This window comes from Cynocephalus volans, chromosome 6, assembly GCF_027409185.1.
Source record: "Cynocephalus volans isolate mCynVol1 chromosome 6, mCynVol1.pri, whole genome shotgun sequence".
In the NCBI taxonomy this organism is placed as follows: domain Eukaryota; kingdom Metazoa; phylum Chordata; class Mammalia; order Dermoptera; family Cynocephalidae; genus Cynocephalus; species Cynocephalus volans.
The window spans coordinates 23,636,813-23,663,127 of NC_084465.1; the positions used below are offsets into that span (position 1 = coordinate 23,636,813).

Consider the following 26,315-nt stretch of genomic DNA (forward strand, 5'->3'; position numbering starts at 1 on the left):
AGCCTGTGCCTGCTGTCCTGTGCCAGCTCCTTTAGGAGAGTACTCCTTCCCACACACTGCTCCTTTTCTCCTGAGCAGGCTTCCTCACAAGAATTCCTGCTGCTGTCCCACAACTCACAGGCCTTGGCGGTTTTCCACCCTGCAAGCCATTGCCTCCCACTCCTCACCAGTCTCAGCAGCCTCACTGTTTAATGCTCTTTCCTGTGGATTCCTGGCTTTAGCCTAAAACTCTGTGTGTTACTCTTTAACCGCACCGTGTCTGCACGGAGCCTCCTTTCTGCCTCCTTTGTCTTTCCTTAAGATATGAAAAGTTTTTTCATGTCTTTTTTCACACAACCTTCCCTGACAACCTAACTTCTGAGCACATTTTACTCATTACTCTATGGGATTCCTTCATCTCCTTGCAGAATGCATCCTTGCTGAAAGTGTTTTGGCTTTTTAGTCTGTATGTAAGTTTCGATATGAATCTTTTTTTAAAAGTTTATTAGTTATGTCACTGTTTCCAGCCCCAGCCTTTTCTCTTTTCTTCCACTGCCTTTGCCTTGTTCACTGTCAGTCTGGAGTGCCTTTCCTGTCCCATCTGTAACTGCCTAAGTCCTTTCCATTCTTTCAAACCCTGCTGAAATTCCTAGTCACCCCCAGCCAGATTTAATCCCTTCCTTTGGTACTTTACCATTGTCAGATGGACTCCATTAAAGCAGCTCCTAGAGGGTAGGTGGGTCTCTCCCTCTTATCTCCTGTAGCACCTGGTGTATAACAGACACTCAGTAAAGGATGATGAACTGACCAAATCCCTCTGCCTTCATTTCTTTACTGCCAATTTTCTTCTTTACCGCCAATTTTCTTCTTTACCAGTTTCCTGCCATCTGGCTTCTGCCTTATACTCTACACTGAAATTCTTTTTCCAGATTGCCCTCTGTCAGTCTTCATTCTTTTGACTGTCTTCGCTGTTATGAAACTCTGGCCTCCCTGGCCTTGGGAGGCTGCCTTACACTAGTTCTTCTCTCCACACCCAGTTCTCAGACAGGTCCGTCATCTTCCTTCCCTGTCACTCCTCAACACAAGCTGTTCCCCAAGGCTTGGCTGTTCCCCCTGCCTTCCATTTCTACACTCCCCACTGTGCCTTGCAGAGTTTCTAATCTGTGATTGTAGCCCTGCCCTTGTGTGAGCTCCAGCTCCACATCTTAGATCATGGAGGGTGGTCATTTTCATTTTGGCCTTCTGACATTGCTTAAACATACTCATTCTTTAAATCCCCAATTCCTAAGCCACTGTGGGTTTCCCCCAGTCCATCCCCCCATCAGTTCCCACATTCTACCATTCTGCTTTCCAGTGCCTCCATTCCTGCCTGACCATTCCCTTCATCAGCCTGTTTCATCTTTACAGCCTCCCAGCCAGTGGAACTCCATTCCCAGCCATCTCATTTATTCACGTCAATCATTATTCTGTCATTCTGGGATGGCACCGTTCTAATGTCACTCTCTCATACAGAAAGGCTGGTGGCTTGCCGTTACAGGTAGAACACAGTCTAAGCATGCTGTTTCCTATTGGGAGACTCCATATCCCAACTCCTCCCTTCCCAGCACTGCCTCTCCCCTTCAACCCTTTGCTACAACCTGAGTCCCCTAAACCTGGCAGACATGACTGAGCCTGGACCATGGCCCACATGGGCCCTCTCAAATATCCTCTCCACCTCTTGCAGTCCTGCCTTTCATTCATTTTAACATCCCATCCCCCCTCTTCCATGAAACTCCCCAGATTCCTGCAACTAGAAGGGATCACTCCCTCCTCAGGACATTTGTAGTACTTACTGCCTGCACACTTTCCTTGACACTAGGTTGCCTTGTGTTATGTGTAACCTTTATGAGTGTGTCTTTCACTCCTGGTAAAGACGAGCTTCTTGAGGGGGCGAATTTAGTATTCTCCTCCCCCTTTTGTTTCTGTGCCTTCTCTACTGCCCCCTGCACAGTCTGTACACAGTGGCCACAGCTGTGGTGTCCACGTGGTGTTCTTTCTGCCTGCCAAACCTGGGGGTTTGCTGGCATGGCCTGTTGTACCCATCGTGGGGTTCCCTCTTTCGGTGGCAGTGCCCAAGTATTCTCCCTTTCAAATAATCAAAGGGATGGAAAACTGACAAAAGGCTTAACTCTACCCCTCTTCCCAACCGCTGCTCCCTCTGCTCCTTATTTTTAGCACTCTGACACTTAAAGGGCAAATCAAGATGGATAATTTTTTTCCTTCGCTTGTCACTGAAATAAATACATTTGCAATTCTTTCAGTTAAGGAAGCCAGACACATTCCTTCCAGTGTGTATCTGGTATTTAGATTTTGCTTTTAAAATGTAGTGGAAAAAAGGGTATCACATAAAGTAATGTAACATGCTCTCTCACCACAGACTTAAATTTTGGTCTTAACCTATTTTTTTAGAGTGTGTCACAGTCCTCATTGAAATATATGACAGTTTTGAAATTTGTAAAATGAAGCCGTTCTTGATTTATCTTGGTATTAAAGGCATTCTCCTAAATTTGATCACTGCAGGGAAGAGGTGGGGGCACTGGGGTGTATTTTAATGCTTGGGCAACTCAAATGCAATTTCTCCAAACTCCTCACCGCCCAAGTTAATCCTCAGCTGAGAAGGAGTGTAAAAAAATTCATCCCAAAGGGTAATTCTTTTTCAAAAATTCTATGCATCTAAAAATAGAACTTTAGCATGAATGTGTGTGCCCTACCATAGTTCACAGGATGCTGCTTCCATACTGCTCAATGTGATGATTCTGTGATTTCATGCTATGACAGTAGTTAGATTTCATTGATAAAGCCTATGAAGTATTTCTCCAAATATGGAAGGATTGATTGTCCTCTGAGCTGTTACATTTGGCATCCCGTTAAATTTTCTCGGAAGATCATTGCAATCTTTTGTCAGAAAAACCCGGCATATTGCCAGGACTGAAGCCCTGCTCCTTGGCTATACTGGGGACACCTGTATTGACTATTTTCAGTTCTCTCTTTTCTGAACTTGGGACTTCATGCAGGAAGAATGGGTGATAAAGGAAGTAATGCCCCTTCAAGAACTTGGAATTAAAGTTGTCTTTGAAGACAAAGGCCCCAGTCTCCAGTGGTTCCCCGGCATAGAATTTGCAGTCTCCTGTTCCCCTTGTCATTGCCAGTGGGCTGGTTGGTGTGCTCAGACAGTCCCTCTGTTTCTCCTCTGTCTGAACGAATCTGGCCCATGACTCCTTCCCTGTCTCCTCCAGGACTCCCCTCTAATTCTAGTAGATTCTTCTGCTTCCCAGGATCTTTCCACCTCCCCCACCTTATCCTACATCCTCTTATCTCCCTCCTGCCTTCAAATCTGGGCATTGATCCAGGACTGAAGTATCAAGTTTTCTCCTTCTTGGTCGTATCAAGTAATAAAGCAAAAGAGCGGTTACAAAAGGCACTCCTAGTAGGGAGAACGGTGAAGGCTGAAGAATTTTAGCACCAATTGAGCTACCACCAAAGCTCTCCTCCCAAGACTTAGCAACTGGAAACTTGCCTCAACATTCTGTTACTGTTACTGGGTCTGAAACTTTGCTTCTGGCTTCTCATCATTTCCTTGTGGATTCCCTAGTTGACTCAGGATTTACAAACTTGTACTACACACAGCTACTCCCACCTCTCCTTACTGAACATGTGTTAGTGGGTGTCACGAACACTAACACTGAACTTTTCTCTGAGGGAAAGCAGAGGAGTTTAGGAGGCTCACAGTCATAACGTTATGATGATGCATAACCCAGGGTCAAAGGCGGATTCTCCTCCCCATCTCTGAGTCTGTCTCTGAAGTCTAGATACACTGGACAGATCTCCCTGCTGGCTTGAGAGTTACTTCAGGTGACTCTGGAGGCCAGTCCTCACTTCTTGTTCATTAGTGATGGATATCTTCTTGTCTGGAACACTATATGTTCAGTTTGGTCACATTCAAAACCAAACCTCTATGTTTGCTTAGCACTGTGTTTACAACGTTATTACCTCTTGATCTCATTATTAGGCCTCGTGTGCACCTCTGTCTCACCCCCGTGAACTAGGGACTAGCTAGAGACAAGGATCACGTCTTATTCAGCAGCTATCACCATGAATGGCATATAATGAATGCTTATTCAATGTCTGTGGTATAATAATGTTTGTTGTGAGAGTGATGGGGTGGATGAAAGAATGAATGAACCAACCAACCCTCATATTTTCCATCCTTAGACCAATTTTAGCAAACATTCCAAAGTAGTAACATGGGGGAAGGAAATAAATCACAAAGCCTAGAAGGCAAAATAGGTTTTAATTCATGTTGATATAAGTTCAATATTAGTATGTAGATACACACATTTAAAGAAAAATCTAAAGTTGATGCAGTGTTTATTATTAACATTTTCTAAGTTGCCTAATTTTTTTTTTAAATTTTATTTTGTCGATATACATTGTGGTTGATTATTGCTCCCCATCAGCAAAACCTCCCTCCCTTCTCCCCCCCCCCCAACAATGTCCTTTCTGTTTGCTTGTCGTATCAACTTCAAGTAATTGTGGTTGTTATATCTTCTCCCCCTCTCCCCCGGTTTTGTGTGTGTGTGTGTGTGTGTGTGTGTGTGTGTGTGTGTGTGTGTGTGTGTGTGTGTGTGAATTTATAGATTAATTTTTAGCTCCCACCAATAAGTGAGAACATGTGGTATTTCTCTTTCTGTGCCTGACTTGTTTCACTTAATATAATTCTCTCAAGGTCCATCCATGTTGTTGCAAATGGCAGTATTTCATTCGTTTTTATAGCTGAGTAGTATTCCATTGTGTACATGTACCACATTTTCCGTATCCACTCATCTGATGATGGACATTTGGGCTGGTTCCAACCCTTGGCTGTTGTAAAGAGTGCTGCGATGAACATTGGGAAACAGGTATACCTTCGACTTGATGATTTCCATTCCTCTGGGTATATTCCCAACAGTGGGATAGCTGGGTCATATGGTAGATCTATCTGCAATTGATTGAGGAACCTCCATACCATTTTCCCTAGAGGCTGCACCATTTTGCAGTCCCACCAACAATGTATGAGAGTTCCTTTTTCTCCGCAACCTCGCCAGAATTTATCGTTCAGGGTCTTTTGGATTTTAGCCATCCTAACTGGGGTTAGATGGTATCTCAATGTGGTTTTGATTTGCATTTCCCGGATGCTGAGTGATGTTGAGCATTTTTTCATATGTCTTTTGGCCATTTGTATATCTTCCTTAGAGGAATGCCTACTTAGCTCTTTTGCCCATTTTTTAATTGGGTTGCTTGTTTTCTTCTTGTAAAGTTGTTTGAGTTCCTTATATATTCTGGATATTAATCCTTTGTCAGATGTATATTTTGCAAATATTTTCTCCCACTCTGTGGGTTGTCTTTTAACTCTTTTAATTGTTTCTTTTGCTGTGCAGAAGCTTTTTAGTTTGATATAATCCCATTTGTTTATTTTTCCTTTGGTTGCCCGTGGTTTTGGGGTCGTATTCATGAAGTCTGTGTCCAGTCCTATTTCCTGAAGTGTTTCTCCTATGTTTTCTTTAAGAAGTTTTATTGATTCAGGGTGTATATTTAAATCCTTAATCCATTTTGAGTTGATTTTAGTATACAGTGAGAGGTATGGGTCTAGTTTCATTCTCCTGCATATGGATATCCAGTTATCCCAGCACCATTTGCTGAAGAGGCAGTCCCTTCCCCAGTGAATAGGCTTGGTGCCTTTGTCAAAGATCAGATGGAAGTAAGTGTGTGGGTTGATCTCTGGATTCTCTATTCTATTCCATTGGTCAGTGTGTCTGTTTTTATGCCAGTACCATACTGTTTTGGTTATTATAGCTTTGTAGTATAGCTTAAAGTTGGGTAGTGTTATGCCTCCAGCTTTATTTTTTTTGCTCAGCATTGCTTTGGCTATGCGTGGTCTTTTATTGTTCCATATAAATGTCTGGATAGTTTTTTCCATTTCTGAGAAAAATGTCTTTGGAATTTTGATGGGGATTGCATTGAATTTGTATGTCACTTTGGGTAGTATGGACATTTTCACTATGTTGATTCTTCCAATCCAAGAGCATGGGATATCTTTCCATCTTCTTGTATCCTCTCTAATTTCTCTCAGCAGTGGTTTGTAGTTCTCATTATAGAGATTTTTCACCTCCTTAGTTAACTCAATTCCTAAGTATTTTATTTTTTTGGTGGCTATTGTAAATCGGCAGGCTTTCTTGATTTCTCCTTCTGCATGTTCACTATTGGAGAAAAGAAATGCTATGATTTTTGTGTGTTGATTTTGTATCCTGCTACTGTGCTGACATCATTTATCAATTCCAGCAGTTTTTTTGTAGAGGTTTTAGGCTGTTCGATATATAGGATCATGTCATCTGCAAACAGGGACAGTTTGACTTCATCTTTTCCAATCTGGATGCCCTTTATTTCCTTCTCTTCTCTGATTGCTCTGGCTAGTACTTCCAACACTATGTTGAATAAGAGTGGTGAGAGTGGGCATCCTTGTCTAGTTCCTGTTCTTAAAGGAAAAGCTTTCAGCTTTTCCCCATTCAGGATGATATTGGCAGTGGGTTTGGCATATATGGCTTTAATTATGTTGAGATACTTTCCCTCTATACCTAACTTATAGAGGGTCTTTGTCATGAATGAGTGCTGAACTTTATCAAATGCTTTTTCAGCATCTATAGAGATGATCATATGTTCCTTGTGTTTGACTTTATTAATATGGTGTATCACATTTATTGATTTGCGTATGTTGAACCAACCTTGCATCCCTGGGATGAATCCCACTTGATCGTGATGAATAATTTTACGTATGTGTTGCTGTATTCTGTTTGCTAGTATTTTAGTGAGGATTTTTGCATCTATATTCATCAAGGATATTGGCCTGTAGTTTTCTTTTTTGGTTATATCTTTACCTGGTTTTGGTATCAGGATGATGTTTGCTTCATAGAATGAGTTTGGGAGATTTGCGTCCGTATCAATCTTTTGGAATAGTTTGTAAAGAATCGGTGTCAATTCCTGTTTGAATGTTTGGTAAAATTCTGCTGTGAATCCATCTGGTCCTGGGCTTTTCTTTGTTGGAAGCCTTCTGGTAACAGCTTCAATCTCCTTTATTGTTATTGGTCTGTTCAAATTTTCTGTGTCTTCATGGTTCAGTTTTGGGAGCTTGTGTGTTTCCAGAAATTTATCCATTTCCTCCAGATTTTCAAATTTGTTGGCGTATAGTTGTTTATAGTAGTCTCGAATGATTCTTTGTATTTCAGATGAGTCAGTTGTAATATCGCCTTTTTCATTTCTAATTTTTGTTATTTGAGTCTTCTCTCTTCTTTTTTTTGTTAGCAATGCTAATGGTTTGTCAATTTTATTTATCTTTTCAAAAAACCAACTTTTTGATTCGTTGATATTTTGAATTGTTTTTGGTTTTCAATTTCATTCAGTTCTGCTCTGCTCTTAATGATTTCTTTCCGTCTGCTAACTTTAGGTTTGGATTGTTCTTGTTTTTCTAGTTCTTTAAGGTGAAGTGTTAGGTTGTTCACTTGCCATCTTTCCATTCTTCTGAAGTGAGCGTTTGATGCAATAAATTTTCCCCTCAATACTGCTTTGGCAGTATCCCACAGGTTTTGGTATGATGTATCATTGTTTTCATTAGTTTCAATAAATTTTTTGATTTCCTGCTTGATTTCTTCTTGGGCCCATATGTCATTAAGTAGAATGCTGTTTAATTTCCATGTGTTTGTATAGTATCCAGAGTTTTGTTTGTTATTAATTTCTAGTTTTAATCCATTGTGGTCTGAGAAGATACATGGGATAATTCCAATTTTTTTTGAATTTATTGAGACTTGATTTGTGACCTAATATGTGATCTACCCTGGAGAATGATCCATGTGCTGATGAGAAGAATGAATATTCTGAGGTTGTTGGGTGGAATGTTCTGTAGATATCTGCCAATTCCAATTGGTCTAGAGTCTTGTTTAGATCTTGTGTTTCTCTACTGATTCTTTGCCTAGATGATCTGTCTAATATTGACAGTGGGGTGTTCAGGTCCCCTGCTATTATGGTATTAGTGTCTATTTCCTTCTTTAGGTCTAATAGAGTTTGTTTTATAAATCCGGCTGCTCCAACATTGGGTGCGTACATATTTATGATTGTTATGTCTTCTTGATGGATCAGTCCTTTTATCATTAAGTAGTGTCCCTCATTGTCTCTTTTTATGGTTTTTACTTTAAAGTCTATTTTGTCAGATACAAGAATAGCTACTCCAGCTCGTTTTTCTTTTTTGTTTGCTTGGTAAATCTTTTTCCATCCTTTCACTCTTAGTCTGTGTGAATCTTTATGGGTGAGGTAGGTCTCTTGTAGGCAGCATATAGTTGGGTCCTCCTTTTTGATCCAGTCAGCCAGTCTGTGTCTTTTGATTGGGGAATTTAAGCCTTTTCCATTAAGAGTTGTTATTGAAAGGTGTTGATTTATTCCTAGCATTTTCTTGGTTGTTTGGTTGTCTTAGGTGTCTTTTGTTCCTTGATTTCTGATTTACTGTTTGGTTTCTGTGTTTGTTGGTTCCTTAGGTTGTAGATAGCGTTTTTGTTTGCTTGTTTTCTCTTCATGAATGCCATTTTCATTATACTAGTGGGTATTGATTTTTCTTGGTTTTTTATGGCAGTGGTAGTTATTTTTCAGGAACCAAACCCAGTACTCCCTTGAGGATTTCTTGTAAGGGTGGTCTTGTGGTAGTGAACTCCCGCAGTTTTTGTTTGTCTGAGAAATATACTATTTGCCCTTCATTTCGGAAGGATAGCCTTGCAGGGTAGAGTATTCTTGGCTGGCAATCTTTGTCTTTTAGTATTTTGAAAATATCATCCCATTCCTTTCTAGCTTTTAGGGCTTGTGATGAAAAGTCTGATGTTAGCCTGATTGGTGCTCCCTTATAGGTGGTTTGACGCTTCTCTCTTGCAGCTTTTAAGATTCTCTCTTTGTCTCTGAGTTTTGCCAATTTGACTGACATGTCTTGGAGAAGGCCTTTTTGGGTTGAATACGTTTGGAGATCGTTGAGCTTCCTGGATCTGAAGATCTGTGACTTTTCCTATACCTGGGAAGTTTTCTGCCACTATTTTGTTGAATATGTTTTCAATGGAATCTCCATTTTCCTCCCCTTCTGGAATACCCATGACTCGGATATTTGAGCGCTTAAGGTTTTCTGATATCTCTCTCAGATTTTCTTCAATGTCCTTGATTCTTTTTTCTTTCTTTTTGTCTGCTTGTGTTATTTCAAACAGCCCATCTTCAAGTTCAGAGGTTCTCTCTTCAACTTCGACAAGCCTGCTGGTTAAACTCTCCGTTGTGTTTTTTATTTCGCTGAATAACTTCTTCAGTTCAGCAAGTTCTGCTACATTTTTTTTCAGGACATTGATTTCTTTGTACATTTCCTCTTTCAGATCCTGTATACTTTTCCTCATTTCATCATGATGTCTAGCTGAGTTTTCTTGTATCTCATTCAGTTTCCTTAGAATTATCACTCAGAATTCCTTGTCAGTCATTTCAAGGGCTTCTTGTTCTATAGGATCTAGAGTTTGAGATTTATTAACTTTTGGTGGTGTACTTTCTTGATTTTTTGTATTTCTGGTATCTTTTTTTTGATGTTTATTCATTGTGGCAGGGGTTTTCACAGTCCACCGGTTTGAGACTAATGACTAACTAGGATGTTGCTGTGGTTGCCAATTTGGTATGGCTCCCTCCATGACTGCTCAGTTGGCCTCTAGTGCCTTGTGTGTGTGGTTGCCTCGGGTCTTGGGCTTCTCCGGGGAGCCACCTTTCTGGTCAGCTTGGACTCTGCTGGGCTGGTGGATCACGTACCACAGGGTCTGTGATCGCTATTGAGCTTTCACTTCCTGTGCATGACTTCTCCCTGTTCCGTGTGCTCTGGCCCAGGCTGTTGGATCGTGCAGTGGCGACCCCACAGGGTGTGTGGTTTCTGTCGAGTCTCCGCCTCCCTGGCCGCACGTCTCCCCACTCTGTGCGCACTGTGCTGGGCTGGGGCGTGTCTTCTGCAACCCTCGTCTATCAGCTGGGCCTTCAAAACCCTGCTCGGCACCACCTCGCCCAGGAGGTGTACCAGGTTTCTGCTAGGCACAGACGACCGGTCGCTCTGTGTGCCTTTGTAGCACTGTGTAGATCTTTCTCGGGACTTGTTCACCTTTGTATCCTCCCGGCATAGACCGAATCTAGCGCCCACCTGCAGCCAGCTGTCCGGCAGGTTCAAGCGGACCTGGGAACTCTCCTACCACACTATTCCCAACCAGAAATTGGTTAGGCTTTTTTCCGAACTGGTGGCCACAGAGATGGTATCTGCCTCCCAGTAACAGGAAGTTTTCCGGGGGCCGGAGTCCAGGGTGTGGTTGAGTGACAGTCGGCCCGCCCGTACTTCCTTGCCCTCCCGACACTGGCCCAGGACACCCCATGCCAGCAGCCCTGCCAGAGAACTGCGGAGGGAGTGGGAGGGGAGGCCGGCCCGCAGGCTCCGGAAAGCCCCGCGCCGGGCCAAGGAAATGGGAAGGCTCAGTGACGGTCGAGCCGGGTGGAGCTGCCAGCACCTGGGAAAATGGAGGCAGCCCCGGGGCGGTGAGTGAACCGGTGATGCAGGCGGGAGCCGGGTGGGCGTCAGCCCCCCAGAACAGGGCTTGGCCAGTGGTCACTCACAGGGCTGTGCCAGGTCGGGTGCTCACTCTCTGCCTTTGGTTTGTCGCCTTCCCCGTTCTCGGCCGCTGCCGCCTCGGGCTGTTCAGTTGCGGCGTGGCTCGGGCGCTCCCAGGAATCTTTAATGCTGGCCTGAAACCTCGAATCCTGAATAGGGCAGCTGGCCACCTTCAGCGCGGTCCCGGCCTCCGGGATCCTGTCTGCATCCACAGCAGCCCTGGTGCCGTGTTCCCTGTTTCGAGACTCGCTTTTGCAGCTAAGAAACAGTTCTTTTCCTGCTCCACACTTCAAAGCTGTTGCCTGTAAATGAGGCAGCCTCTCCTGCCGAAGGCAAAGTGGCGGTCAGCCCCCACGACCGGCCAGCAGCTGTGATCCTCCCTTAAGAGATGGCAAGAGGAAGGTCCACAAGTTTCTCGGCTGCCTGAGGCCCAGCGGCTGCCTTTTCCACCTCAGCTACTCCGCGCCAACCACTGCCGCCATCTTGAAACCTCTCCAGATAAGTTGCCTAATTAAAGTTACTTTACAACGTTAGGTGAGAGTAGATGCCATGCATTTCTTTTAAAATTATAATAAAAATAATACCAAGTAATGCTTTTCTTGGCCCTGAAACCTCATTGAGAAATTTAAATAAAAACGATTTGTTGTGTGTGAAGATTACGTGGTCTCATTCATACACTGATATATCCTTTGGAGATTCAAATTTGATGGTTGGCCTTGAACATCTCTTCATTCCACTCCTTATGGATCTTTTGAAAGGACAAGGAGAGTACTTCTCCAAATATTGCAATTCTTATAACAAAGGGCACCTTCTGTGAACTGTGATTTTATTCTGTCTCTACTGTGTGCATAGAAGAAGGTAATGTTTCTACCCAGGATACTTTATATAAACTGCTGCTGTCTCTTAGGCACTGCTAACGTGCAAACAGCTGAATTGTTAACCCACTGGGGCCTATTTTTATTAAAGCATTATTACCTGACATTTATTAAGCAATAACAATATTCCAAGCATTGTTAAGAAAGAAAGGGAGGGACAGATGGTTTATGTATATCTCTGTAAGTAAAGGCTCCCCATCTAAACTGCAGTGTGTTGTTATCTATAGAATTTTGCCTGATGAGAAGACTTTGTGAACTTGAGAAGATAACATCTCCTGAGTACTTGGTTGTCCTAAATTAAGTGTGATCTGGAAGTTGATTTGGACCTTCCTGATTGAGTTAATGTGGACATCAATTATGGTCTGTGTCCCAAAACTCTATATAATCATTGCCTCTTATTCCAGATATCTTTTATATAAGAAGAAATTATTTTTCTCCCCTTTTATAGATAAAAGCCATGATGTACATAGCCCAAATATAAATCAAGAATACCATGATATGGTGGAAAATGAAAATTAGCCAACTGATTGTTTTTTCTGCTTCATGTCACATGCCTGACTTCACAAGTCTTTTCACCTGAATAAATAACTTATTTCTTGTCAAAGGCATTATTACTTGAAGAAATTTTCTGGAAAAATTTTTTTTTGCTAACATTAAGTTGCCTTTAGACTCTCTAGGCCATCTGATTTTAAGAGATGATTTATAAAACAAAACAGTGGAGGCTCTCATTTTTTGGAAATAGAGCAGAAAATGGCCCCATTTTTTTTTTAAGTCCAGACACCTAATGGGGGTAGGAACTCTCCAGCTCTTCAATTGTGCAGGGCAAACCCAGGTAGCAGGATCCTGATCAGGTTTTGGTGTGGCTGGCAAGATGCCAAGAGGGTTCTCTGTGAAAGGTAGAATAAGAACTACCTCTTCAGGAAAAGAACCAGGCATCAGGAGAGTCCCAAGCGTCAGTGTGTATTATTCTCCACTGAGCAGCAAAGAGGAGTCAGGGACCACCAACCCCAGCCAGCTGTCATGTGGTCACATGGTGTTAAATTCCCACTCTCCTCCTAGGTTTTCCCTACCTGCCCCAATCATTTCCAAGTGCCTCCTATTACTAAATAAGAAAGAAAACTATATTGCAAAAGTGGATAGTTGTTCATTCACCTTATATTTTGGTGTGTCTGTACTCATATACTTATGGTATGTGAGGCCTGTATTTGTGTGTAGAGTACTGCTTTGCTCATGTTAGCTGGGATAGGTGACCAGAGGTCCTGTCTTTGGGATTTTCCTGGATCTAGGACTTTTACTTAGGATTCTAAAATCCAAGGGAAGCCTGGTAATGCTTTTGCCTCTCAACTTTGTAGGACACCCTCTTCCTGTGAATCCAGATTACTGAGTTGTGATCCTGACATCTTTTTCCAAAATCAACAGTAGATTAAAATTAAAATATTAGATATTAAGGTATTTTCAGATAGATACTGCCCTTTCAAGCCTTGAGTTCACAGGATAGAATTCTATATACTGTGTTGTATATCTAGCCAAAACTGACCTTTTCTTTTACAACACCCAGGATGAATCTGTTGGTTAAATGATACGGTGCTTACTATGGGTAATGGTCCACTATCAGCTTGACTGATTCCTTGAACTAAGTGCTCTGAAGCAGGTGTTGTCGAGGTCAACATTCCCTTCTCTTACAACAGTAGAGGCCTCTTAGCATTTTTTGTATTGTGATGATAGACAACATAATAATTAACATTCGTCATGTTTATGGGGAAAAATGTCTTCCACTTTATTTATTTTTTAAGAAATTATATCTCAAAATGTATATGAAAACAAATGGAAACAAAGAAAGCAGGCAACTTTCAGAGATGTTTGGCCTCTAAAATGTAATTGTGGAAATTTGATTACAGCTCAAATAGAAACATCATTAATAGAATGTTTAGCAGTTATTAAGAATGTCAGAAAAGCTCGAAATTCAGTTGTTTGTCAGATTTTGCATTGTTAGAAAGAGGCTGTTTACATTTTATCCTGAAAACTAATATTAGGATATTATGATCTAAGGTAATATTAAAATGAAAAAAATGTTAATAGACGATAGTACATTTTAGATACTTTCTTCCTTTATATTGCATTTTATGATAGCTTTATTATAAATGAGAAATAAGAATGAATTATTACATAGTTTTAAGTGTTTGGAGTGTGCTTATAATTTTAGTTCAGCATTTTAAAAGAAAAGCAGAAATCCTGGCCACTGGACTTAAAAGTCTAATGAAAAGTTTGGTACAGAATAAAAATTAGAGCTTTTGCATTGTGTCACAGGAATTAGACTTAAGATTTGACCCTGCGGCTGTGCTGTGTGGATTCTTTTAATGTGTTAAATGTGGTTTTATGAAACCATCCGACCCCATGAAGGATGTATTCTTGGAACCGTTAAAAAATCAGAATTCTTTTAACACCAGCTACTCATTCTCTGTCCCTCCCTCTGTCCCTCCTCCTTCCCTCGCCTCCCTCTCTCTGGTATTTCATTATAGTATATGTAGAACTCTCTCAGGGTGCTGACTGGTCCAGATACTCATACAGGGAAAGGAGCCTTTTTGTTCATGCCTATACTCATAAAGCGAGACCTTTAGGAATTGTGGGTGCTAACTGATGTCGTTACATGACTTATTTAGCCTTCTGAGTGGACTGTGGTATGAGGAGAACCTTCTCCCTACTTTTCCTTCTCCGAAGTTACCTTATTATCCTTGCCATTTATATTAGCAGAACTAAAAAAATGGGTAAATAGTTTCCTTGACATGTAGAACTCCAACCCATATCAAAGAAGTTTCTAGGACATGAAAGTAGGAAAGGCAGCAGTGTTACCAACAGAGAGTTCTAAAACAGGTAACGGAGAATAACCATATCATAGGGTCTTAAGAGGAGAGTTTAAATGCTGCTTAACTCAGCTTCGTTTTTACCAAAAATGTTTTCGTTTCTCTTTGGCCAATTAATTCAGTTACAGAAATGGTTAGTAATAATATGTTCATCATGTTATTTTAACCACTGAAAAGTTAGAAACAGCCTAAATGTGTATCTTTATTCTTTTCTTTTTCCAAAGTTTCTGCAATGGACCTGTCAGTGTAATGAGAAAAATACTTAGATATATTTTCTTAGATGCCTTTTAAGTGAATATTAGCATTAAACATTAGGAAAAGAATCTTTTACCGGCTGTAGAACACCTAGCAGTTCTTTTGATTTTGTTCTCTGGTCTAGTCTTTAGGACTCCAGTTCTGCTCTGCATACTGTCAACAATGTGCTTAGCCTTATGTGCCACTGTTGGGAGATGGGAGTGGTAAGGTGAGGGTAGGCTGCTTGAGAAATGATGGAAGAGGACGGGAACTGAGAGTAAAAGGGTACAGAAAGAAAAGAGAGGGACGCATATGTGGTGGGATCTATTAGAAGTCCCCAATAATTTCAGGTGACCACAAAACTGAATTTTTTTCTTAATTGTTTTTGATAAATGCATATTTGAAAGTTTGACTTTATTCTACCAATTCCTTTTTACCAAACATGTTTTTGGGTAACTGTCTTTTCACTTTATTGTTACAAGTTCTCTAAATCTGTATTTCATTTTTCTCTTAACATTATCATTCACCATTTCTTTGTTGAATCTTCCTTACATACAAAGGAATTAAATTGTTTAAATGTCCTTTGGAGCTAAGATTTAATTTTCTGTCTTAGGTATCTCAAAATTCTGCTTTTTGTTATTTTTGCTTAACAGCGGCTTTTTCTATCAGCAGGAATGCAAGCAGTCAATAAAAGTCCATTGCTGACTCTATGATTATATGGAGAGTTTACCATAATGCATATTGGAAATGTCTTTGAAACCCTTTTCCTGAATGGAAGGTGCAATGGCTTGTGTTTTATGGCTTTCTAATGTTAGACGGTAATCTCATTTAGTATTTTCCCAAGGTGAAAACAGTGCATTAGGGCAGCATAATAAGCATTGCAGATCAATACAGATTAATCCAAGAAAAAAGTACCAGAGTCTGCTCCAGGAACTGGGGGACAATTATGCTGATATCCACTCCTCTACTCCCGTTCCACCATCTAATCATCAATACAAGTTGAAATCACACACACGCACGCACGCACACACGCACGCACGCACACACACACACGCACACACACACACACACACCAGACTTCCAGATAGGAAATCGAGGAAGTGAGTAGTATTGATTTGTGGTGATAAAAGTATATTTTGACACATTTCAAATCATAAATAACTCATGGACTTTAACTTCCATGACTAATAAGCTCAACTCAGGGTAAATGCTTACATGCAACTTAAATTATTTCTTTCTAAGGAGTCCATAGTATTAGATGATATTAGATGAATTATCCCATTGTGAATAGTTGTTTTAAAAGAAACAAATATGCCATCTTCTTTATGATGTGCAGTAAGTGGATGCTCACTTTTGTAGTCTTTTTTAAAAAAAATCTGGTCAGAGTGCTTCTTGTCTTCTCTCCCCACCCCTCTTCCTCCTGCTTTTGAGTCTAGCACACATTGGAGCCACAGTCAGTTGTCAACACTAGGATAGAATATAACCTTGCTTTCCTGTGAACTATTGGAGTCATTAGTCATGTGTTTGCTAGGTTCAGATGAGCTGATGCTTAATCATATTTTATTCAGTATTTATCCAGATGTGAGTCTTGATATAATCAGTCACTGGTATCCATGCCTAGACTCTTCCAAGCACAGCTGACTCCTTTTAATAAAAGCTGTTGTTCATGGTAGAGGATTAGGGAAATCTTTGTCTAGAAAAAATTCACAGACATCTGAACTTTGAAATATTAAAAGAATTGAAATTCCTGGGATTGGATTTAAATTTTGTTCTTAGGTATTTGACAAAGTGGTAAGGTAGTGAATGGAAAAGCAAAAGTAGTGTTACGTAAAATCTGTGGGATTATTTTTTTCCCTGTATGTCTACTTTCTTTAGAGGGTAATAGGAAATAAAAGTCCCTCAGGGACCAGTAACGTGGTTTGCATTTCCATTCTAGCAAAATATGTTAGCCTAGTGTGTTGGATAAAAGTAATAAGGAGATAAATCGTCACCCAGGGGTTTCCTTAGTGTTGAGAAATATTCCTCCTGTGTTCTCTAGGGGTTTTTTTTAGAACCCATTAAATTTAAAACAATGCTATTTCAATATTACTATGAAAATAACCAATTTAAATTTCCAAAAAAAAAAAAAAAAAAAAAAAAGAACTTATAAGAAAGACTGGAAGGTTTTTGTATTAAAACTGATTTGAAAAAATATATGAATTCCTAGGTTAAAAGGTATAATATGTATTTTCTCTGTGTGTTTGATTCTTATAATACAAGTTCCCTTACCATATTAATAAGAGTATTTTATTTTTGTTTGTATAATTCATCTGGTTTATTTTGTTGTTACTTTTCAAGTGAATATTATAAGCTTTTTGGAAACATTTACATTTGGTATAACATATTTACTGAGAACGGTCTAACTAAAATCTGAGATCTGTAAGTATAATTAGCAAAATTTTAACTCGAGGAATTCAAAAATATTTTCTTTCCACCCATTTGTATTCATTCAACAAAGTTATTGCATGGCTTCTATAGGGGGTATTCATGTCTAATAGCTGAAATCAGAGAGCAAATAAGACACAGTCCTTCTTGGAATTTGCATTCTAATAAATGTAGGCTAGTAAATTGTACTAGACTATATGAGGGTACTTCAAAAGTTCATGGTATGATTTGTATTATCTTTTAATTCTATTTTTTCCACAAACTTTTTGAAGTACCCTCATAGTGTAGTTAGTGTTATGTGCATGGTGCAAGAAGTTAATGCAGGATCAGTGGGGTCATTGTAAAGAGAATGATAGAGAGAGGAGGGTAGAGCTAATGAAAGCTGTAATTAGAAGGTTACACATGAGCTAAGTATTGAAAGATGAGTAGGTGTTTTCCAGATATATAGGAGTGGTTGGGAGTTTGGATGCAGAGTATTTCCAAAGTCAAGAGCAGCATGAACAAAGACATGAAAGAGAAGTGTAAGAACCAGAGCTTAGTGTGGTCTGTCCAGGCTGCAGCAGGGTGGGGGATGCAGGCTAAAGAGCAGGCAGGAGACTGATCAAGAAACACCGAACCTGGTGACCTTGTATGTTACTGAGAAAGCAGTAGGAAGCGATACTGGTTCAGATTTATGTATTAGAAAGAACCTTCTGGAAGACGGGTGAGGACAGGAATAGAGGGCCAGGGCCAAAGCTAAGAGACAGACCAGTTTGGAGGTCATTGCTTGAATGCAGGACGTAAATCACCTGGAATTAAGGTAACGAAAGTGAATGTGGAGGACGACTAGATTGGAGGGATTTTGAACTTTGTGACCAACTGGCTGCAGGAATGAAAGAGAGAGGTCAGGGCTCCCGGGTTTCTGGTTTGGCTGGCTAGGCTAAAGAGTGCTTGAACCATTTATATGGTTTGGGTTTGGGAGGGAAAGTTATGTTGTCCAGAGTTACTTGCAGTAGTGTCAATTAATGGAACTAATTTGGTAGAATTCATTTACCATATATACATTCATGAGAACAATTTGAATATCTTTCCTTAAAGTTTGAAGAAAATTATTTCTCTTAAACTTTTTTCTACATTTGCAACATTTATATCTTACTTTAAGTTCTATGTATTCTTTAACCTTGATTTTTATTCTGAATGAAGACCGTTTGTCTCTTTGATCCCCATGTTCGTTTGCAGGCGGTATGAGTCTCATCCAGTCTGTGCTGATCTGCAGGCCAAGATCCTCCAGTGCTACCGCCAGAACACCCACCAGACCCTCAGCTGCTCTGCTCTGGCCAGTCAGTACATGCAGTGTGTCAACCAGGCCAAACAGGTGGGTGTGTGGGCCGGGCTAATAGGACACCAGAAGAACAGAAAGCCCAAGGGCATGGGGCAGTGGTGAACTAATGGGCTAATGTGTGTGAAAACAACTGGATAAACTCAGCTAGTCATCATCATTAAGAATTACTGTAATGAGTTGGTTATGTCATAACGTCCAACCGGGACATTGTAGGAAAAGCCCCTATTCTCTTTGTAAATGATTTACAACTCGTAGAAAAAAGATTCTGTTAAAATTACACGTTTTTCCACTCACCCTGAACTTCTGTCCTTTAATAGTTGTGTCCTCAAGGTCATTGCCTCATACTTCTGGGCTAATATCCAGAGCCAGCAAAGAGGAAGGATACAAATTAACAGGCCAGCAGCTTAGGGTCCATAAGCAGCAGGTAGTCATTCAGAGGGCCTTGTTTAAAAGACACAAAAACACACCACAATTTGGTCACCATTCAGTCCTCCGGTTACCAGTTGGCAGAGTCCACTCAGTTGGGTAGAGGCAAGGAAGATCAGAGGTAGGATTTAGGCAGGAATTTCTATTGCTTTTATATACCATAGCCATATTCTCCTCTTGACCCTTTATAGCAGAATAATGTGGTGTTCACAGGATGAGAATTTTCTCTAATTTATGTACTTTAGAAAGCTAATGATAAACGCTGAAGCAAATTATCAATTCTGGCAGGTCACATAATTGCCTATCATTTAACTGATTTAACAGTTGGATGTAGGTTGTTCTGAGAGATAGAAATGGTTGGAAACCTTGATTCTTTCTGCTGACAAACTCTCTAGAGTTGACCTTCAAACCCAACTAAATCTAGTGTTTGAGTTACACAGCATGCCTTTCTGCATTCTAATTTGCTGTAGTTATAATAATACCACTTAGTATAAATTTCTAACACTCTACAAAGATCTGATGGGGGGTTTGTATTTTCTGGATAGCTGGAAAATAGCAGTAACACTAGTGGGAAAATATAATCAAGATTTACTAAAAAGCCTATGTTGTCTTTAAAAGCTAAGTGGCTTTTGACTTTCTTCTGTGTCTTGCTTGACACAACACTTGTGTAACTCTTTAGTAGTATGCCAGGGATTCTTTTCTTAAAGGTCTTTGGTAGAGGTAATGTTGCTAATGTTAAGTTAGTACATTTTATTTGTCAAAAACAGCTTCTGATATGCTCTTAGCAAGCCCCAACCTTCAGTATTAATACTGACTGAAGCACTTGGGACTTGCAGTTTAGCTCATGGATTTTTCTAACTTGGTAATAACGCCTTGTTGAGGTGGGGCTGGGTAGTCAGTGGAAAAGAATGGCTGTGATGAAGTGTATGTTTCAACACTGGTATCTACCACATGTGCCTATTTCCCCGGTGTGATTTGTACCATTACTAAAGTGGCAGCTGCAGGGGCGTGTGAGTGTTGACTCTGTGCTGCCTGTCTAGGTTGTGTTGAATCATCTGCACACAGTCCCATGAGATCCATTGCATGTAGTTACAGAGTAAAACAAAGTTAACTTGTGACAAAGTCAAGTATTCCATGTGGAGCAGTAGAGAGTTAGAATTGGGCAGATCTGAGTTTATATCCAATCCCAGTCTTACTAGCTCTGTGACCTTGGGCCTTGATTTTTCTCCTCTGTGAATTGGGGTAACGTTATGAGGATTACATTATATAAAGGGTTACTTTATCTAAAGTCTTCTTTATCCTTTCTTTCCTCTGTTGTATTATTTTATGCTGAACTAATTGAACAGATCAGTTAATTAAATTATTGCTAGTGATTCCAGAAGAGATCCTTCTTCCTCCCTCTCATCCCCCAATCTGCAATGTAATTTAATATTATTTGCCACTAGTATCTTTAGGATGCCTCTTATATTTTCATACCTATTATATTCAATTATTAGGGGATGTATAATACAAGGTAATATTAAAAAGATATAAGTCCCCAAATCTTTTTATCCTAAGATAGGCAACATTGAAATGGGCAAGAACCAGGAAATAGCACCTTATATTTCTACAGTGCTCAGGATTTCAAGGTCACTTCACTTTCATCTTCTTACCTGTTTTTCATGACAACCTGAGATGTAAATAGAGATGGTTTTATTTTCACCATTTTACAGTTGAGAGCATTGAAACCCAGAGCAAGTCATGATGGTAAATTTAACAGCTAGATGATGGAGTTTGGATGTGTTGTCCCCTCCAAAACTCATGTGGAAATTTGATCTTCAGTGTGGCAGTGTTGGAAACTGATTGAGTCATGGGGGTGGATCCCTCATGAATGGATTAATGCTCTCCCTGGGGGGAGGAGGGGTAGTGAGTGAGTTCTCGCTCTATTAGGTCCCACGAGAGCTGATTGTTTAAAGGACCCTGGCTCCTCCTCCTCTCTCTCTTGCTTCCTGTTGCCATGTGATCTGCTTGTACCCGCCGGCTGCCTGCCACTTTCTGTCATGAGTAGAAGCAGTCTGAGGCCTGTGCCAGATGCAACCGTCCCAGAATCGTAAGCCAAATAATCCTCTGTTCTTTATAAATTACCCAGTCTCAGGTAATTCTGTTATAGCAACACAAAACGGACTAAAACACTAGACCAAGATTTACCTTGCCTTAATAACAAAACATTTCAAAATAAATTAGGTGGTGTTTGGTTTTTGAGTGGTATGTGAAGAGACATCCATCCTCCACTAATACAGAAATAAGGCAGCGAGGGAAAGTGAGAGCGGTAACGACAAAGTGAGTGGAAGGAACATAAAGATCTAATGAAAGCAGTGACAGAGTCTGGCAGTCACAAACCAGGGGGTGGGGTGACAGAGCCTGTGATCACAGGGCAACTGGGAATTGCTCCATTTTAAGATCAGGCCAGACTGGCCAGAGGGGGCTTATATCACTATTTCATAAGTAGTTACTTTTCCCCTGTATCCATTTCTGCAGCTCATAACAAAATACACAGGACTGGGTAATTTATAAGAAAATGAAATTTTTTGCTTACACTTTCAGGGGCTGGGAAGTCCAGAGCCCAGGGGAACACTTATGATGAGGGCCGTGGTGGCGATGGTGAGAGCAGGGTATCACACTGTGAAATGAGAGAGAGAATGAACTTCTCATTCACCCTCTTTTTAAAGCCTTCGAACCACACCCCTGACCACCATTTTTCATCCATTTACTATGGCACAGTTCCACAGTCTAATCACCTCTTTAAAGCCCCACCTTTCAGTTACCATAATAGATTTCCCACCCTCAACAGTTACAGTGGGAATTAAGTTTTGGGGGGACATTCAACCCAAGGCACCTGACACCAGGTTGACCTTTACTCCCTGTGAAATTTGTCTAACCTCGTGACCCCAAGCCTGCCCCTGTTGGTAGAAGAGTGTACGCAGTTCTCATTGCCTACCGTAGCAGTTCCTAATGTACAAACTCCCTTTCTTCTGATTCCTGTTAAGTCCACAGAATAAGCTGGAAATGCTAAACAGGGCAAATAATAAACATAACAACAGCCCATTAGGTCACATGTCCATTTCCGAAATAGTGCAAGGGTTTCCCCCATGGAATAATTCCAATAGCCAAATCCACTGCACTTTAAAAGGACTGAGAAGATTGGGCTTTCACTGGTTCCCTGGGGCATCGTTCTAGAGACTAATAGATTTTACTGATAGGAAAATTTCCGGATATTCCTTAGCCTTCCTTTCCTTTCTTCTTATTTACATCAATCTTTCTCCAGCTATTCTTAAACAATTCCTTGTGGGTTGACATGAGACATTTAGACTGTTATTTCCAGTATATTGAGTTATGTGTTCTTCATACGGGTAAAGAGAAACTAAATTGCTAAAATTATTATTTCCAAGACTTGAAATCTGCTGGCTAGCTATGCAAGGGCACTTCAAGAAGTTTATGGAAGAATTCGTATTATCTTTCTTTCTTTCTTTCTTTTTTTTTTTTTTTTTTTTTTTGGTCCTTTTTTGTGACCGGTAAGGGGATCGCAACCCTTGGCTTGGTGTCGCTTGCACTGCACTCAGCCAGCGAGCGTACCAGCCATCCCCATATAGGATCCGAACACACGGCGGGAGCGCCGCACTCTCCCGAGTGAGCCACAGGGTCAGCCCCGTATTATCTTTCAATTCTATTTTTCCACGAACTTTTTGAAGTACTGTCGTATGAGATAAACAGCTTTTAAAAATGGAGAATATTGATTGAAACACACTTCCAAGTCTTTTATTTCTCATACTTTGCCTCATAACTTTCTTAAGCTCCCCCAAATTGGATCACCTCTTCTTACCATTAAATCCTGGTTCCTCATTTTTTAAAGAGTGTTAAAGTCCTGTTAACAAGTCCCAACTTAGTTGTTTTCCTCTGTCCATTGTATATTTGGGGGCTTTCTTTATACGCCCACAGTGCACCATTGATCCCTAAGAACTTTTTCATAAATAAAGCTGATCCCTAAAACAAAGAAAAAACCCTTGTTCCTATTCAGTCTTGCTATATCTGCCTTACAGGACACGATGGAAAGCAGGGGAAAATGGGAAGCTAACAGTATTTACCCACTAGTGGACCTAAATGTGCCCGCGTTCTATTTTTAAAGTGGAGGAGGGGTGTAAAATGGACATGCTTCCAGATTTGCAATGCCTCTCCTCCTTGGGAGACCCCCACCCTGCCGTTTACCTGCAGAATGGGGCTGCTTTGGGGGTAGCAATTATAAGCATTTCAGCTTTTCCCCAGCCCTGTTGCTATTGAAGGAAAGGTATAGAGGTTGGCTGGGTTCTTATGGAACATTCTGTGTTCATTGGAGAAGAGTAGGGTTTATGGCAAATGCTGTTGCTACTACCCTAATCTAGTCATGGTGACCCGAGCTTCCATTTCTTTCACAAATTGAGGGTTCGAACTTAGTGATCCATGAGGCCTTCCAGCTCTGTTATTCTAGGACTGATCCTACGTTCGTGCATGGGAGCCAGAGGCAGTGTGGGTAAGCATACATGCTCATGCGCACACTCAAATTAAGAGACATGGCCTATTTGGGACAAGCAGCACCCCTACTTTGGAGACCTCCAGTAGTTGTCTTTGCCTTGTAGATTTTGCTGTCGGCCTTAAACTTCGCCTCAGGAAGAACAGCTGTATTTCTGATTGGTATGCCCGCTGTCTGGCCTCCCTCCCACAGCTGCACACCCTTTCCATGAAGGTCACACCCTGATAGCCATGGGGAAGCCAAGGCAGCAGAATGAATTGGGAGGGGATAGAAATCATTTTTTAGTTTCTCCAAAGTCAGTGAAGTGAAAAACAACTATCTCAGCGCTGCCTGGCAGAATGTAACTTGCCAGCAAATAAACGCCATTAGAAAATGCAGCCAGCCCTAGGCCTCAACTATACTGTGGTGCCTTTCATCCTACAAAGTAGGGGCCATGGGTTGTGAGGGATTCTGGAGACAGAGTAGGAAGCCAGGATCAGAAGAACCAAGGACAGACCAGGACCAAAAGCAAGGGCCAGCCCCAGGAGATGCTCAAAGGACAGAGGTCTATGGGCCTGAAGTCAGATGATGTGGCAGTCAGAAGTCCATAAGCCATCACAGAGATTTAAATTAGTGAGTAGCCAGACGGTCAGCAGCCAAGCAATCAATCAGCTCAGCTCAAGGAAGGGCATCTTGGAAGTGAGGCAGCACCCCCGCAACCCTCGTAGGCCCCTGTGCTTCTTGCTGACCTCTTTGAGGAGATGATAAAGTAACCTGGCTGTAGTGAGGAACCATGGGGTCAAGACTCTGATACATGAGGCTGGATTCTAACATGACATTGCTCCATCCTAAGGCTAGTGCACCCAATTCTCTCATTTCTGAAATATAAACGACACCTCCAGAATATGGCTAGCCTCCAAAATATCAGTGCAGATGGAGGGATTTGCTGTGGCAGAATTTGTGTCAACCTTAAGGACACTTATTTTATCTCCCCGATAACTTGGATTTGTGTTAGACCAGGGTTCAAATATTTCCCTATTATTTTGCATATGAAGAGGTCATGAAAACATAACAGTAACTATCACTAGAAATCAGGGTTCTTGAAAGAAAAACCTTGTGCCAGGGCAAGCTGTATTTTATCATGGTTTTCAGATGAGCTTCACATGCGAATGAGTTAGTAGATTTATAGGCTGCTGGAGCTAGAAGGAACTTAGAGATCATGTGTTCCAACCTTATTTCTTCACTTGATGATCTGTAGATGGGGCAGTGCCCTGACCGAATAGCCCATTCTTGATTCCAAACCCAGTATGCGTTTGCTTGTAATATCACATCTCAAACGTGGGTGAACATCAGCAGCACCTGGGGAGTTTAATATGCACACACCCAACCCCATCCCTGGAGCTTCTCTTTCAGAAGGTCTGAGGTGGTACCTGGACATCTGAACTTTCACCAAATTCCCCAGGAGACTCTGTACACAAAACTTTGAGAACTGTAGCTCTAGAGCCCACCGGCCTAAACTGCATTAAAAGTCTTCAGCCTTTCAGAGGTCCTGCCAAGTCTTTGTTCTCCAACCTTTCCAGAGGTGAGGAGCTATCTCTATGTCAGAGCCATCCAGCAGAGGTCTAATCAGATCAATGCTAGGATGTGTCTTTAGCCTCAGAAACAAATTGAAAGATAGCTTGGAAAGAGGGCAGGAGCCATTGAAAAAGTCCTCTTCTCCCCTCCTTTTGCTCCTATTGAGACCATAGGTAATCCTGGGTGAGGAGCCACACCTGGTGTTTGTAGGAGGAAGGGCGGGAAAAGGCACTGAGCCAAGGTGATACGGTCCCCTGGTTAACTTGCAGTTGTGACCAGACCTTCCCTCGGCCCTACTGTTCCCTTCCAGTGATCCTAATCACAGCACAGTGCCCACCTTCAGAGACTACAAAGATAAGTCAAGAAGGTTAACTTTCTGGGAAGACCAATGAGAACATTTTTTGTGTGTTTGAAGGCTCTTTATCATCATCACCTAATGACATTTATTAATTGCCCAGCTGGGCTGCTAGTACACAGGATGACACGTGGGTGTCTCATGATAGATTTCCCATCCTTTGGTGCGACGGCCCTTCGAATTTGGAGTCACATCAAAGCAGACTAAATTCCAAACTTTAAATTTGTTATCCCAGCCTCTTCCATCATAGGAATCCTTTTCTAAACCACTTTCTGAGAGTAGTGGTTGCTTTATGACATTTTCTCTTTTTTTAATCTGAGTTTAATAGAAGAAATATTACCGTGGTAATAGATTTTCATTTTTCTTAATAGGTGTTTCTTTTCTAGTGCTCATCCTTCAAGAGTTAGAACCGCAATATGTTTTCTGTCTGTTATTGCAGCAAGTTGTATAAACAGTTAATTACTTGTAACTGAGTTTGAATATTATACAGATCGTTTGTCATAGAAGATATGAAACAAGATCAAGCAGAAAAAAGTTAACTTGTGTTTCCACCAAAGCAGGAAGAATAAAGAACAGCAGTTGCTTGGGGGAATAGACAGATATTGAGAGCAAAATAAGTTAGCTAATCAGATTTGCAGGTAGTGAGGAGCAGTACTTGGCGCACAGGCAAAGCTCACTTTGTGCTTCTCCTAAATCGAATTTATACATTACTTTCCCTTCCTGTCTCACAATCTTCTCATTCTGTCTTTTTCCTCATCGCAGCTTCGTCCTCATCCACTGCCCACTTTTCCTTTCCCTCCTTAGTAAAAACTCAGGTACTGAGGCTGTGTCGGACCTGGGACACGTTCCCATTCCGGTTTGCCTCATGGTTATGTAAACCTTCTGTTTCTATACCCAGCTTTATTAGGTCTGAAATCTCGGGGAGGTGCTAGGTTAGCTCATCTGTAGACAAGCCCTCTGGTACGTTTTATATATATATATATATATTTCCTCTTTTATTCTCTTAATAATGATTGTTCATCA

General features: G+C 41.1%; 1 protein-coding gene across 1 annotated transcript in view; it reads left to right on the plus strand.

The window, feature by feature from the left end:
• The window catches only part of CHCHD3 (coiled-coil-helix-coiled-coil-helix domain containing 3), a 290,998-nt gene that overhangs the window by 261,537 nt on the left and 3,146 nt on the right, over positions 1-26,315 (plus strand). The window contains exon 7 of the mRNA XM_063099894.1: positions 18,312-18,447. Within this exon, the coding sequence (XP_062955964.1) occupies positions 18,312-18,447 (136 nt within the window). The remainder of the gene's footprint in view (positions 1-18,311; positions 18,448-26,315) is intronic.